Raw genomic sequence first — 16965 nt, 5'->3', positions numbered from 1 at the left:
AGCATAGATGGGAGAAATCATATTCCTATTAATAAAGAGCAAAATATGCTGGGACAGGGTCCTCTAATGGCAATGTGCTCTAATGCTTTGCTACTCAATGTGTTCTAAGACCATCAGCCTCAGGATCACTTGGAACTCATGAAAGATGCAAACTCTAAGCCCAGTCCTAGACCTATAGATTATGTACTCTAACCCTCATTCCAGATGCTTCCTGTTGTCAAAAACTCTCTTTGAACAAACTGTAATCAGGCTTCTGTGATCTTACCTTACTTGTCCTGCCTTCTGCCTGCTTAGCTCAGTTGCATCAAGAATCCTGCTAAATTGTTGAGCACAGTGCACAGGCGTATAATTCCAGCAACACAGGAGGCTGAGGCAGAAGAACTGCAAGTTCAAGGCTGGCCTCAGCAAAGGTCCTAGGCAACTTAGCGAAACCTCATCTTAAAATAAAATAGAAAACAGGGATATGTATCAGTAGTAAAGCACCTCTGGGTCCAATCCCCAGGACTTAAAAAAAAAAAAAAAAAGGCAAAGCAAAGCAAAAAGAATTCCGCTAAATTGCTTCAGGAAAGATCTCCCCATCCATGATATCCAATTGTGTTCTTCATGGCCTATATGGCATGTGTACATTCTTAGTCTACCTTCAGCAAGAAGCCTGTTAGGCCAGCATCAGCAAGAACAGCTCTACCCTTTAGGCTTCTCTATGATTTTCCATCCACCGCCCTTTGCTCAATTCCAGTACAATCATCCTCTTGTCCTGACTGTATTGGAATCGAGTCAATATCTGTATTGTAAAAGTCCTGAAGAAAAATCTTCCTTACCATTTTAACAAGTGTCATGAATTTTTTTTTCTTTAACACTACACACAGCAAAGGTTGGCTATTTATAAGTATGGTAGGTTAGAAATTTGCAATTCCTAGACTTTGCTCAGTTGCTACTGTTGCAGCTACATACAAATTGTATAACCCATGGCAAATGACCTACCTTTTCTGGGATGCAGTACTTTCTTCCAAATAATGAACTTTAAGGTTTTTTTCTAGCCTCGGCTTCCAACTCTTCATTATATTAGTTCCCAGAGTTGCTCTCATCACCCTAAATGGAGAGTGGCCTTTGGTAGCATCATTCTGATTCAGATTTCCTACTGTCAAAGTGAGGCCGCATGACCCTTCCTTGGAAGGCTATGGCAAAGGCTCTCATGAAACCTATAGGAGACACATCCAATCTCTGTGCCTGAATGATGCCACAGGAATGCAAATCCAGCTTCCACAATGCAAAAGTGCTGTTGTTGTAGCAGGTTTCTGACAGACTCCAAGTAGGAGTGAATTTCAGGGATACTCTCCAAGCCTGGAAACAGAATGTGCCCCAAAGTGCAACTAGCAAAACAGGTCTATCACATGCCTCCTTCTGCCCAGGAGAGAGCACACAGCAGGGCCATTTGGTGTCTGGTGGTGATTTAGTTGTGAGTCACCCACCCTGATGGTTATCCTGTGTCATTCCAACAGGAATCCATAAGCTGGATGGCATCAGTTTTTCATGATGAGCATTAAGAGGGTACAAATAAAGCATCAAGAAGATTTTCATCCTGTTGACACCAAGGAAATCAGTCTGTCTACAGCAGTCAGTTTGAAACTTTAAAAAGAACACAAATCACTTGCTCACCCCATTTTCATTTCCTAAATGCTTGAGAAGCTGTTTGAACAGGTGTGGGGAGTGGCAGAGAAACACATGAACAAAGTCTGGAAATGCAGGCAGAGGGAGATGTCGACAGTACGATGTCTGCTGAATGAATTGATGAAACCCCTAGGTCAATATGCTGGCTGGCTAAGGAATCACCATAATCTTTTTCATCATTTTCTGTCCAATGAAGCAGCAAGAAGGGAAATATTATACTTCCATTTTTCAGGAGGAAATGGACCCATTTCTTGGCATTTAAAAGATAACCTTATAGAAGATTTTGATTACTGCAGGGCAATAGTTCAGGAAAAAAAAAAATAGAAAAACAAAGAAATGAAGTCAAATGTTAAAGTTCATTGCCTTTTTCATCTATAACATAATGACATATGCATATCTCAGGTTTTTGTCAGAGATCCAGTGAGTCAGAGGATGTAAACTTACAGAGCACGGCACTTGGAATTGGTATCCAATGTTGGCTCCCCTTTCCCATTTCATTTCCCCTGTATCACTTCTCATCCTCACCCCAGCATTTACTAGCTGTGTCACCTTGTGCAGTGACTCTTTAAGAGTTACTGTATTCAGCTGTAAAACAGAAATATTAATAAGACATACTTTAAATGGTTGCTATTAGATAGGATATGATAATCCACACACATCTCTTAGCACAGTAGCCATAGTTAAGTACTTGGCAGACACTGATTACAAGTATTATTGTTGTGTCATCATTATCAATCTTTTCTAAAATCAAATATCTTATTTCTAATAGATGTAGAGCTATAATGAAATTATAAAATACTTGATAATCATGTTTAATAGCTCTCAACTTGGGAGCAGCCCACTTGGAATGGGGAGGGCATCTTCTGGCTGCCATAATGACTGAGAAAGCTACTGGCATTTAGTACCTGGGGGCCAAGGATGTCAAACATCTACAAAGTGCCCTATTCTCTCATTCATGAAAAAATTTCCCATCATAGATGCCAAATGCCTCCCCATGGAGAAACAAAAAGTCATTCAACCTCTTCACTGTGGAGCTCAGAGATGTGAAGATAATTGACCAAGGTATCAGAGTGAGGTAGCATTAGAGCTAGGACTAAACTTTATATAGTGTTAACACTGCAGGAATTTTTTCCACCTTTTGCAATTGTCATCAACAAAGCATACTTGTCTCTGTTCTGAGCAGTGAATATTTTCTCTATAAAGTCTGTTAAATTCCTAAGAAGAGCCTTATAGTATGCTCACTGTAACTCTAGGAGAGAAAGAGGTTTATGTTTTATGTTGAATAATAATAGACTAGCTTGCTTTACCTATTACAGGCTGGACTGGTAACTGAGTCCCCTAGAATATAATATTTAAGGGATGAAAATTTGATTTCCATCCTCTTATGGGCTCATTAGTTTTATAAAGAGAAATGTCCCATTCTATCACCATCATAGGTCATGCATATACATGTTATGGTGAATATCTATGAAATCAGGAAACGGCCAAACCTCCCTAACTCCAATGCTGAGAAATAGGTCAATTATTGTTCTGTGGAACATGATTCAAGTTCCACTCAGGGTGGCCATTTTTACATTGGAGATTACCTACTGGTTGCAGAGCACTGTGTTAGATGCCAGGGTAATGAGATGAATTAGACACAGGCCAAGGCCTCAAAAAGGCTAGGTTACCAGGAAGATAAAAAGGTAGCAATTAGTTCAATATAGTAAAATTAGTATTGTGGTAAAATCAGAATTATTGGTTTATAGAGTAAGCTAATCTTATTGTAATAAAAATTAATAAAATTGATTTTGATTATAATTATGTTATAAATAACATGGACACATCAGATACCTTAAGAAAAGAGTTTATTATAGTCAAAATGACTATTTTCTACCACAATTATGTACATTCATCTATCTTTTCTTCAGGTTTGAGATGTATGCAGAGAAAGACATCTGAATGTCATCTGAATACTAGCTGTATGTCCTTTGGAATATTACTGAGATTCTTTTAACCTCAGTTTCCCCAACAGGAGAAACACAGGTATTCCTGCCCTGATTCCTTCTGAGTATTTTAAGAATGAAAAATGATCAGACTTGTGAATACTTCACAAATATTATACATGACAGTGAAGGCTATCACTTCACCTTGCTAGTCCCTCCTCAAGGAGGCTCTATTTCTCAGTCCCCTGTAGCTAAAAGGACACTTTGACAAATTCTCACCAATGGAATGTTAGTGAAAGTGATGCCACCTCTACCCCAAGCAGTTGGGCTGGGTAGACTTTCTCTACAAATCATCTTTTCTACCTTCAGCAACTTCTGACCAAGTGTCCCAGAAAGCATAACTACAAAATGGAGATGACTATACACATTTTCTGGGACTTGGTACTAGAAATATTTTCACTGTCACTGAGGTTTTAGTGTATTACTGTAGCATGGCCTATATCAGATTAATCTATACAGCAGATATAAATTGATATTTTGAAAGGTACCAGCTTACATAATTGGTATCATTAGCTAGTAGCCCTGGGAACATTTACGGCAAGCAGGCAAACCTCAAGATGAGCAGTCCTCAGCAAGTTCACTATTCTGTCATTGTAACATTGTCCTAGATGCTAAGCAAAACCTACAAGACCTTCCATCTCTCATTTCCAACACTTCCTCCCTTCAAATACTGACTTCAGCCTATGTATTAAGCCCCTTCCTCAATTGTCAGGTCACCATGTGTCTGTTACACTAATGAAGTCAATGTGCCAAATAGATGAGGAATGCCAATTTGTTATTTTTATTCATATCAGAAACCAACAGTTTTGAATGCACTATAGCTACAAACAAGGTGCTGATCACAAGTGAAATATTTGCCTGTATCTACAAAGAGAACAAAGAGACATGTTACCTAAGGCAAGACTGTCAAAACATGTATTTCAGACTAGAGAGAATCTTAGCACAGGGTCAGTTACTGTCCCATGCTTCATAAATAAACACATTTGGAATACTCATCACAGTAGCTATTTCATGCTTCTTAATATAAGCTTTCATTGTTGACAATCTCAGTAGTTGAGAATATACAATATTTACACAAATAGTACAAGATCAAATAATTATAATGTTCTTGAAATATCACCTTACCTGTTCTACATTTTGACTTCTGGTAACATTCATTACCAACTTTGGTGCTGAACCAAGCCCTTCATCAACTCAAAGTAGTTAGTGCCCTTGAAGAAAGCAGATTTGTTAGCACCTGGTCATAAGAAAAGAAGGAAGGGAAGAAGGGAGAGAGGTAAAGAATAAGTGAGGGAGTAAAAATCTATTCCATTATAGCCAAACACATTACATATTACTACATCAATGTAGTGAGATAAAATTTAAGCTTGAAATAAATGCCTGAATCCTAAATGCTTAAAGGAATCTATTTCTTGGAGATGCAAATCAAAACCACACTGAAATGCCACTTCACACCCACTATAATGGCTATAATCAAAAAGACATAGACAATAACAAGTGTTGACAATGATGAGAAATTAGAACCCCTGCACCCTGCTGGTAGGAATGCATGGTGTGAACACTATAGAAAACAGTTTGACAATTACAAATTAAACACAGAATTACTAAAGGACACAGCAATTTTTCTCTTAGGTATGTTTCCAGGGAAAATGAAAACACATGTTTACACAAAAAATTATATGAATGTTCCTACTAATATTATTCATAATAGTCAAAAATAGGGGAAAATGTCAAGTGATGAACAGATAAACAAAATGTGATATATTTAAACAACGGAATAATATTCAGGTCTAAAAGGGAATGAAATAATGACGTATTATGCTATGGTATGGCTGAAACTTTAAAACATTACACTTCTTGGAAGAAGAAACAAAAGGCCCCATATTGTAGGATTCCATTTTTATGAATTGTCAAGAATGAGAAAATCCACAGAGACAAAATGTAGTTTTGTAGTGACAAGATGCTGGGGAAAGTAGTAATTACTAATGAGTACAGGGCTTCTTTAGGAGAGATGAAATATCCTGAATTATACGGTGGTGATGGTTGTACAACCTTGTGAATACACTAAAATTCACTGAAATACACACTTTAAAAGGGTGAATTTTATGATATATGAATTATTTCCCAATTTAAAATAGAATTGATTTCTTGATACTAGCCCTTTCCTAACAAGAACTATTTCTAGGTATATGCTTACAGATTCTTTGAATGAAACAGGGACTTAGGTTGTGAAATTTGATCATTCAAGACAACCACCACCAATCAACACAAGTCAGGACACTTGCCCAGATCTATCAAAAACCCTTTCTTTTCCTCTGAAGTCTGTTTACTCCATAGTGCCCTCTGCTGCCCAACACGAATACAGATGTTGCACTGAATATTTTCTAAAACAAAACTTCAATTTTCTAAAGAAGTAGGAAGGATAAATGTTGTCAGAAGAAAACATAAATAGGTCTGTATTCCATTAGGGGTTTAAAAAATGAAAATTATATGAAAGAATGCTACAGGCAAAAAATTATAAACATATTTCAAATTGTTGATTTCAGTTATGAAACAAAATGAATATTCCACTCCTTTGGCACCTCTCTGGTATGCCTTCCATTTTAATTAAATTCTGAGATATGCTAGTATATCTTACATAGTAATTCTGTAAAATGTCTTACAATGCAAGATGAGGCAGTTTTTCATTAGTGCACTAAAAAAAGAAAAGAAAAGAAAAAGGTAGATGTAAGGGAGATGGAAAAGGTTGATCAATGGGTCCTAAGTTACAGTTAGATAGGAATAAAAAGCTCTGGTGTACTACTGCACAGTAGGGTGACTAGGGACAACCATTATGTACTCTACATTTCAAAAATCTAAAAGGAAGTATTTTGAATGTTTTCACCATAAAGAATTGACAGATGTTTGAAGAGATACACATAATTAACCTGACTGAAACATTACATGGTGTATCAGAGCACTGTTACTCCAATAATACTGTACATTTTTGCTTTTTATGAATATTAAATATATTTTTGTAAAAAAAAAAAAAAAAGAAAGAAAGAACTCCAGGTAGCAGGGACAGCATAGGCAAAATCCTGGAGCTGTGAAACAAGGCACTCTCTTATCGTTTCACTTATGAGCTCTTCCTTTTTAAAAACTAAAATTAGCCTGTTATTCTGTTTAAAATTTTTTTGTCTTTTGGGTTTCCAAAGCAATACACGTTTATTTCAAGTATTAAAATGATACAGAAATGAATAAGTGCATAGATATTGTTTTCTTATGTAAGTGCTAGACTAAATCATACTTGTTCTTTTGGAACATGTTTCTAAGTCAGTACATGTAATCAAGTGCATTTTACTATAGCCTCATCTTTGGATATTTAGTGTCACATTGTTCAAAATAGGTGGTATGATAGCTTAGTGATTAAAGGGGTAAGCCCTGGAGTCACATGAATCCCAGAGATGCATCTTACTGTGTAACATTGGGTAAGTGCTTAACTGTTCTGGTCTCAATTTCCCTCTGTGTATTGTAAGGATCAAAAGAATACATATCTACTTCTTGTGATTGCTGTGATGAATTAAAAAGTTGACATTTGCAAACTATTTAAAATGGTGTCTGATGCAGTAAGTTCTTTAAATGTGAGCTCATATTACCAGAAAGTATTTAATCAGGATTGACAGTATCTATGCTATTTTCATTTTTTTTTTTGCATGTTTTAGCTTCTAAAGAAACTTCCAAGACAAGTTTTGAATTACTTTTACCCTCTATTATATTTGGGCTCTCCTCTTTCTTACCTACCACCACCCAACCAGTGTATACTAATGGTGACTGTAAGGGGCAGCACAGAATGTGGGTGGTAAAGTCCAGTGGAGGAACTTCTAGGCCAGACCCAAAAGGAGCCATTACAGATTTTCTTTCTGCATAGAGGCCTTACTAGGAAGGCAAATAGTAAGCAAAGACTGGGAAAGAAAGCAGCAAGATTAGGAAGTAAGGAAACAGTAAGTTAAACGGTGGAGGCCCAAGTCAGAAACCAGGGAATGAATGCAGGTCAGAAACAAAACCAGAGACAAACCTGTGGACAGAAAACTCAGAAGAATGCTTTGGGCACCACATTTTTGATGTACCTTCTTTGGGGAGATACTTCACTGTATCTATAGTTTTCATCAGCCTGTGGCTACGAATGAGATTGTGTTAATAATAATGACAACTCACAAGTCTTTCTACCCTTCGTGCTCATACACAGAACTTTGCCTTTGACTCCCAAACTCTCCCTGGACCATTATATATATACACATATACATATATACACACACACATATATATGTATGTATATATACATAGCTGTGCACACACATATGTGTATATCTGTATATATACAAGTATGTATATGTATACATATACCACCATGCCCGGCCTCAGCCCTTTTCATTTGAGACAGGTTCTCACTGTGTTACTGAGGCTGGCTTCAATGATATATGTATACATATCATTTCCTGAGCAATAATCCTAAACAGGGAACAAGTTTAAAACAAAGAAAAAACAACTAGCAAGCTACATGTCATTTATATTAGCAACATATATCCATTTCCTTTGTTTGGACCATTGAAATTCTCACAGGAGTTTTAACAGCTTGAAATGTTTGGTAAGTTATTAACTAAAAATCAATATTTTATTTGCATACATTTCTACGAACATACTTAACTTGATGTCAATTTGCAGTGTCAATGGCTTGGGTCCTCAGCTGCTATTGAGATAGAAGAGGCCAGGCAGTGGAGAGTAGAGAAGGGGCAGTCAAAGTCATAAAGAGGGCAAGCACAATCATTTTAACAACACTAACATGTTAAAACAGTTCCTGTGTCTAAGAACCCATAATCCACTGGCACCCACAGTGGGCAATTGAAATATCAAGAGGCCACCAAAGAAGCATATCAACTTCTCCTTACGTGGCTGTAAAAGGAGGAGCACTGAAGGACTTAAAGCACACTCTTGCCCCTGCTCCAGGAGTTCTGAGTCTCTTTCTCACTTTGCTTTAAAATAAAATTCCTGCTTGCTTACTTACCTCAGCATTAGAGGTATTTGTTCTTTAACTGCATAAACCACAAACCTGGTCCCAACTCTTGTTGGTAACACTATAAAACTTTCAAAATTTAAAATATATTTGGGAAAATAAATAGAAAATTAAAATAGAACAAACATACCCATCCTATGCTGAGATGTTCCTGTTAAAGGTGCCAGGTTTGGGGACAAAAGCCCTATTATTTCAAGTCAGAATTTAATGAGTCAGAATTATAGGCTTTTTAAATTGGAAAAAAAGTATAAAAAGCATCTAATCCAATATGAAAATACTTGAAAAGGAAAAATGCAACAGTATGCCTGGTCAATCTGAGTGGAGACAAACAAGTACATAGTGGCTGTCCAGGCAACAGATAAGGAAAAAAAAAGTTGGTTTTATAAGCTTTGGAAACAGTCAGATGGATAATATAGGTAATAACCGTCTCAAAGATTAGCTTCTCACACCCAGAGTTGCTTTCTTTCTTTTTTCCTGTGTTAAGGCATAACTTTAAAGCTATTTTCATCCACAAACAAAATAAACCAAATTCTTTGTATAGTATCTCACCTTAAGTTTTAACAGAAATAGCATCCAATGTTACAGGATTATTTCTCATCCACTCCAGGGATAGTTGAGTAGGTACAGACTGAACCACTGTTATTGGATTTTTCCCAGAGGTTTACACTAAACATCATAATATATGTTCTGTTTTGACTGGGCAGAAAATAGTCATGGTCATAATGTTCTGAAAAATGTTTATAATTATATAATCAAGACAAAGTACAAATTTACGGGTAAAAAGTCCATTTGGCATTCACAAAATATTGTTTTAAACCTAGTAATATCTGGAAATACATTTTCATCATGTTCCTAAAGAGGCTTATAAAATTCTCACCAATAAGTACCATTAGGACTTAATGAATGATCCCATTGACATTATGAATGAACCCATGGCTTTTAATTAGGTTTTAACTACAGGTTTAACCATAGATTTCATTCAGCAGCAGCATCTTACCCAGGAGTGGGTAACTTGGCACAGTGGTTCTCTAATGTTGATGTGTATTAGAGTAGCCTGGAAAGCTGATAAAGGACCTAAGGATGAGCCTCACTAGAATAGGTTAGACCCTGAGACTATAGGTTTATCAGGTTACCTACATGATTCTGAAATACTTCTTTTTTATTTCTCCATACTGGGGACTGAACCCAGGGACATTTTACCACTGAGCTACATCCTCAGCCCTTTTTACTTTTTAAATTTTATTTTATTTTTTGGGGTGCCATAGATTGAATTTAGAAGCACTCACCTACTGAGCCACATCTCCAGATCTATTTTATATTTTATTTAGAGTAAGGGTCTGAGTTGATTAGCACCTCTCTTTTGCTGAGGCTAGCTTTGAACTTGCGATCCTCTGTCTCAGCCTCTGGAGCTGCTGGGATTATAAGCGTGAGCCACAATACCCAGCCTCAGCCCTTTTCATTTGAGACAGGTCTCACTATATTACTGAGGCTGGCTTCAAATTTGCAATCTTCCTGCCTCAGCCTCTCAAGTAGCTGGGATTAGAGCTGTGCAACCCCCCTCCACTTCTGATACCCAGAAAAGTTCCAGGACAATGTCATCATTTCAATGGACTGCAATCTTGCCCACCTACTGGGATCACCTAGAAAGTTGTAAAAACAAATACTGATACCTGCATCCTACAACCGGAGACATCAGAGACATTTTCTTGGATCTGGGTGATCCCTGCACTTCAGGCATTTGTCTTTCAGGAGATTCTGGTATATAGCCAAAAGTGCAAACTTTCAACTGGACATGGGTAGTCAGATTTGGTAAGTGCATTTGGAAGTCAAGAAGATGGAGAAATGAAGTACAACTTCACCTAAAATCTGCTAAAGAGAGAAATGCGAGAAGCATTGTTTTCCAACTTTATAATTCTATCCCAGTGCAGTCCCATCTGTAAATAAGGAGATAAAAATGAAAGGAACAATGTCAGTTTTATCGATCTAAAATCTGGCTAATCTGAATTTATGATAATGACATTCAGTATCTCATGGAGGGTTAATGATTTCTGAGCTGTTCACATTTCATTAATTTATTGAACAAAGTTTTAGTGGGTACGAAACTTGGTGCTATGTGCTACGGAAGATGGATAAGCCAGAAAAAATTCCCTGGTATCAAGGAGTTTATCAACCATGAGAGTAAATAAAACACAAGTATAAATTAGCTGTCAGTGAAACAAATGCATAAGACACAGAAATCAAGTGAAAAACTCTTCTAGAAGATATGATCAGGGAAGATTCAAAAAGAAGCAACATTTAATTTGATACTTGAAAGGTTTTGATGGGTAATTGTGGGAGAACAAGAATTTCTGAAATACAACATTGAAATCATAAAGGTGGAAGAATTTGAGGTATGGTCAAAGGAGAGGTTATAATCCAGATTGTACCATGAAAATCTAAGAAAAATCAGTAATGTCTGGTTGTGATCTGAGGCAGATTGTACCATGAAAATCTAAGAAAAATCAGTAATGTCTGGTTGTGATCTGAGACCACATTAAGGTATCAGTTAAGTAAGAGAGGAAATGTTAAAGATACTTTAAGCAGATAATAAAATAGAGTTATGCTTCAAAATAATTAATTTTCTGGAAGTGTGGAAGACAGACTACTATGGGAAGAATTTAAAAGTATAGTCGGTGAACCTGTTGCAGAAGGCCAAAATGCAAGATGTTGATGGTCTAAACAAGTAATGCGAAAGGGAAAATAGAGACTGAGAAACATGACTAAGACCTTTTCTGTCTATGAAGTAGAAAGATGAACAATATCACGAACATGGATAGGAACTCAGGAAGAAGACAAGAATCTGGAGAAGAAGCTGTGCTGAGTTTTAGCCATGCAGAGAATATGCAATAAGAAGTTAGAAAGTGGGGGTGAAAGTCAAAGAGGTAAAGGCTAGGACTGCACTTTGGGTGTGATACTCTCCCCTCTCTCCCCTCATCTCCATCTGCCCAGCTCCTTCAATTTTTTTTTTCTGAAACAATTAGCTGCAAAAAATTATCAAAGCTTATTATATTAAGAGCCTTTAGTGGAATATCCAAGATGTTTGAATAGAGGTGCCCAGGACTCACCTCCTCCACACAGAAGAAATACTACTGCATTTCAAGAATGAGGAAGGAGAACACTAGAACACAGCATGAATGTGACAGGAACCTGAAATGGCATAGAAACTCAGGTTGGCAGCATAGAGAGCAACAAAATGCACTGCAACTGTGACTGCGGCTCCCACACAGCAGGATCTCCATGTAGTCAAAAGGTCAGCAGGAGAGTTCCAGTGACCCCCATTATCACTGTGGACCTGGAGTCCTACCTACAAGGGAATTCTGTCATTCTCACAGTACTGTTTTGCTACATAGAATTCACATTGGATACTTGCAACCCCCATAGCCCAAGCCACAATAGCCCAGCAACATCTTAAGAAAGGAGACATTGCTAGAGTCCATCCCATCACAGGTACCAGCAGTCACTGCATCCCCCATTCTTGGGACCCCACAATCATTCCACCACACTCACCCAAAAGGCTGGAACCTCACAAATACAACTAAGTTTAACCATGCACTTGTAGCCCTGGCACCCGAGTCTAGAAAGTGCTCTGCACTCCAGGAAACAAGTAGGCTAGCACAGCAGACAGGCTGACCCCACCAGTGAAATTGACAAGCATTCCCCTTGGGCTTGAGGACAATATCCCTATATCTTTGTCCCAGGCATGGTGCCTCAGATGCCACCAGAGTTATCAGCCCTCCTTTTGGGGGCCTAAGGACATGTCCTACCAGAGCCCATGGCCTCAGCATTGTGAAGTCCATGGTCAGAGACTCTGGTGCAAATAGCAATTATCACCATGGGGACAGAGGACACACCCCTCCACAGACATTACCTCTAGCATTGTGGATACTACTATTGCCATTAGCATTCACTTCAATGGGACCTGAGAGCATGCTACTCTGCAACCAACCCGCTCTTCCCCAGCATTGCAGCTACGGCTGCCAGAGGGTACACTGCCTTTGGTACTCATTCCCCGGGCAGAGCCTGAAAATATGTCCCTCATGTGGCCCATACCCCTGGCATTGCCAGAATTATCATCAGTACTTGTCTCTTGGGGGCCTACGTTGATGTCCACTGTAAAGTTTCACCACTATTTCCACAAACAACTGCAGTCTAGATCCTGAGAAAATTAGACACCACTGACATTGATTCTATCTGAAGAAATCACAGAGAGGCTACAATTCTGTGCCTACTCAGAAACAAAGCCAAATGAAAATGTCTTTCCCCATGAAAGCTATTTCATAAAATTGGGAGAGTCGATGCACAGATATCAACATAGAGTTACAAGAAGATGTAAAAGCAAGGAAGCATGACACCTCCAAAGAAACAAAATAATTTTCCAGAAACAGACTGCAACATAGAATTTACTTAAAGCCTGAATAGATTTAAAAAAAAATAATCCTATGGAAACTCTGTAAGATGCAAGAGACTATCATTAGACAATTCAATGAAATGAGGAAAATGATTCATGATATGGATGAGAATGATGGGATAGAAATCATACCCCAAAAAAGAACCAAACAGAAACCTTGGAGCTGAAAAATTCACTCCATGAAATAAAAAGTAATTATTGAGAGTTTTAAAGACAGAGTACACGAAGGAAAAAGAATTTCTGAAGTTGAAGAGAGGTCTTTTGAAATAGCCCAGTCAGGAATCAAAGGAAAATATAAGGAAGAACAGAAGAGAACCAGGGAGGAGGAGAGAAAAGGGCAAGAAAGAAGAAAGAGGATGAAAAAGCCCAAGAGACTTCTGGGACACCACTAAGTGAACAAATATTTGCCCTATTGGGATTTCAGAATAAAAGGGGAAAGTCTTTAAAAATCTACTTAGGAAATGATATCTAAAATATTCCAAGAGGTATTGATATCTAGATCCAGGAAGCTAAAAAACAACAACAACAAACCCCAAACCTAAGCAGGCTCAACCATAAAAGACCCTCTTTGGGGCAAATTATAATCAAATTGTCAAATCCAGAGACAAAGAGAATTTTAAAAACTGCAAGAGAAAAAGAATCAAGTCACATATAAGGAAAGCCCTATTATTCTAACAGCAGATTTCTTAGCAGAGACCTTAAAGGCCAGAAGAGAATGGGATGATATACTCAAAGGCCTGAAAAAAAACACTGCCAACGAAGAGTACACTACTCAGCAACGCTATCTTCAGAAATCAAGGTGACATACAGTCTTTCCCATACAAGCAAACACTGAGGGAATTCTTTTTTAAAAAATTTTAATTTTAATTTTTTTAGTCATACATGACAGCAGAATGCATTTTGACACATAATACATACATGGAATGTACATACATCATATTGTCTATTCTATTCTGCTGCCCTTCCTATCCCCCCTAATCCTCCCCTCCTCTCCCATCCTTTCTCTCTATCCAATCTAATGTGACACACTTTTTTTTTTTCTTTTTCTCATCACATCATATACGTATTCTGTATGACGATGAGGTTCTCCTTCCATCTTCCGTGCAACTCCCCTTCTCCCTTTTTCCCTCCCACCTCTCTTCCCTATTTAGTGGTAGTCTTCTTCTCATGCTCTTCCTCCCTATCCCATTTTGAGTCACCCCCCTTATATCAGAGAAGACATTCAGCATTTGTTTTTTAGGGATTGGCTATCTTCACTTAGCATAATCTGCTCTAATGCCATCCATTTGCCTGCAAATGCCATGATCTTGTTATTTTTTAGTGCTGAGTAATATTCCATTGTATATTAATGCCACATTTTTTAATCCATTCATTTATTGAAGGGCATCTAGGTTGGTTCCACATTCTAGCTATTGTGAATTGTGCTGCTATAAACATTGATGTGGCTGTGTCCCTGTAGTATGCTCTTTTTAGGTCTTTTGGGTATAGTCCGAGAAGGGGAATAGCTGGGTCAAATGGTGGTTCCATTCCTGAGGGAATTCTTCATCACTACAACAACTTTCTAAGATACATTTAAAGGAGTGCTACATTTGTAAGCAAAACACTGGTAACTACCATAGTAAAGCAGAGGCAAAAGAGTAAAACTCACTGGTAGACAAAACAAAAAATGAACAAGAACAAAAACGTCTCATTATAGAAAACTACCAAATCACAAAGATAAATAAGAAGAGAGGAAGGAACAAAAAAAAATAAAGAAAACTATAACAAAAATGGCAGGAGTAAGTTCCTACATATCCATACGAGCTGAATGGAAATGGATTGAATTTTCCAATCAAAGGAAATAGAGTGGCCAAATGAATTTGAAAAAAACAAAAAACAAAAAACAAAACAAGACCAACTATATGTTGTGCCTACAAGAAACTCACTTCACTGGTGAAGATATACATAGATTTAAACTGAAGGGAGGGGAAAATATTCTATGCAACCTGAAAACAAAAGTGAGCCAAAAAAAAAACAAAACAAAACAAAACAAAAATACTAAGTCAAAATCTTTTAGGAGAGAAGGAGTATATAATGATAAAAAGATCAAATCAGTAAGAAGAAATTATATACACACACACACACACATATATATATACACACACATATATACACACACACATATATGATGTTTTATATATACACACACAAACATATATATATACACACACATATAATGTACATATACATGTATCCCAAATACCCAAGCATCCATACATAAAGCTAATACTATTGCAGCTAAAGAAAAAAAACTAGATGCCAATACAATAAAATTTGGAGAGTAGTTATAGCAAAAATCCTGCAACTAGAATGTGTTCACATACTCCAAGAAGAACCAAATGGCCAGCGAGGGCTGCATGTAAAGGAGTAAGAGAAAATGGCAGAAGATGGAATTAAAAGGATTTAGAGAAATATCACAGATGACAAGGAGGCTATCACTAAGGGTTGGGTTGTATTTACAGTAAGGTGGAGACACGGTTGGGTGTACAGCAGAGGAGAGGCATGGTCTGATTTACACTGTGAAAGAATTGATGCTGGCTCCTATGTGCTAAAGAACCTACCATCGATGAGGGTGGAGGCAGGGGGATCAGTAAGGAGGCAACTGCAATAATGTGGAAGAAAATGATGGTTCAAGTAGGTGGTAGCAGTGGACATGGTCATGGAGAGAAGTTACGAGTTGGGGTTTGTTTCAAAGGCAGAAGCAGTAAGAGAGGAGTTCAGGATGACGCTACAGTTTGAATCACAGCAAATGGCAGTGATCCACTTGACACCTTCTTAGAAAGCAGAAATGAAGAGCTGGTAGCAAGAGCGCTGAGATATTTTGTTCTACACATTGAGTTGAAAAGGTAACCTAAGAAATGAGAATCGAAAGGAGAGAGACAGGATTCAATGTTTGAGCTTTGCATCCCCACAGCATGTAAACATTGGGACGATGACAACACTTTGGTAAAGAACCTGAGGAGCCACTATGGACACTGAATGACATTACTTACTTCATTTGCTCATCTGTGTCTTCTTTGTTAATGATCTGCCTCCTTTTTGTAATAAAAACAAATCTTCAAAGGACTTTCTTTCAATGCATGGAAAAAGAAAACAATGACAACAACAACAAAATAAGTCACCATAAAAGCATCTATTCCCATGTTCCTGTATAAAGCCCTCACACTCCCTCCACATCACCTCCCTGACTGCACTCCCGCCTGTACTCAAGTACCCTCTTCTCTGAGGGGACATCCTAACCAAACTATGTACGAGAAGCTCCTTCTCCTTTTACTCTGCTTTGGTGTCTTTTCACTATTATTTCATACTTATTTGTCTGTTCATTGTTTATGTTCCACACAGACAAGGCAGGGACAATATCTTGTTTATAGATGTATCCTCAGCAGCAAGAGTAGTCCTTAGTACAGACTGGCCTCAAAAACTACATATTAAATAACAAATGGACAAACAATCCAGTTAATAATGGGCCAAGGATGTGAATAGACATTTCTCAGAAGAATATAAATAAACTGCCAATAAGCACTGAAAAGATGGTCAATATCAATAATCATTAGGGAAATACAAATCAAAATGACAATGAGATACTTCTGTCCATCCATTAAGATGACTATTATAAAAAACAAAATGAGGGACAAATAGTTATCCATATGTAGATGAGACTAGATCTTTATTTCTCACTCTGCATAAAAATCAATTTAAAAATAGATCAGAAAACTAGGAATTAGATCAGAAACAAAGCAACTTCTAGAAGAAAACATACAGTTAACACTTCAGCA

At 37.5% G+C, this 16965-nt stretch overlaps 1 protein-coding gene across 1 annotated transcript in view; it reads right to left on the bottom strand.

Moving 5' to 3' along the window:
* Positions 1-16965, bottom strand: part of Myh15 (myosin heavy chain 15) — a 163143-nt gene that overhangs the window by 120166 nt on the left and 26012 nt on the right. Inside the window, 2 exon segments of the mRNA XM_071614911.1 lie at positions 4779-4823; positions 4826-4890. Of these exon segments, the coding sequence (XP_071471012.1) occupies positions 4779-4823; positions 4826-4890 (110 nt within the window).

This window comes from Marmota flaviventris, chromosome 8 (genome assembly GCF_047511675.1).
Source record: "Marmota flaviventris isolate mMarFla1 chromosome 8, mMarFla1.hap1, whole genome shotgun sequence".
NCBI classification, from domain to species: Eukaryota; Metazoa; Chordata; class Mammalia; order Rodentia; family Sciuridae; genus Marmota; species Marmota flaviventris.
Note: the sequence above shows the minus strand (reverse complement) of the source record. Positions and strands in the feature narration are given on the sequence as shown.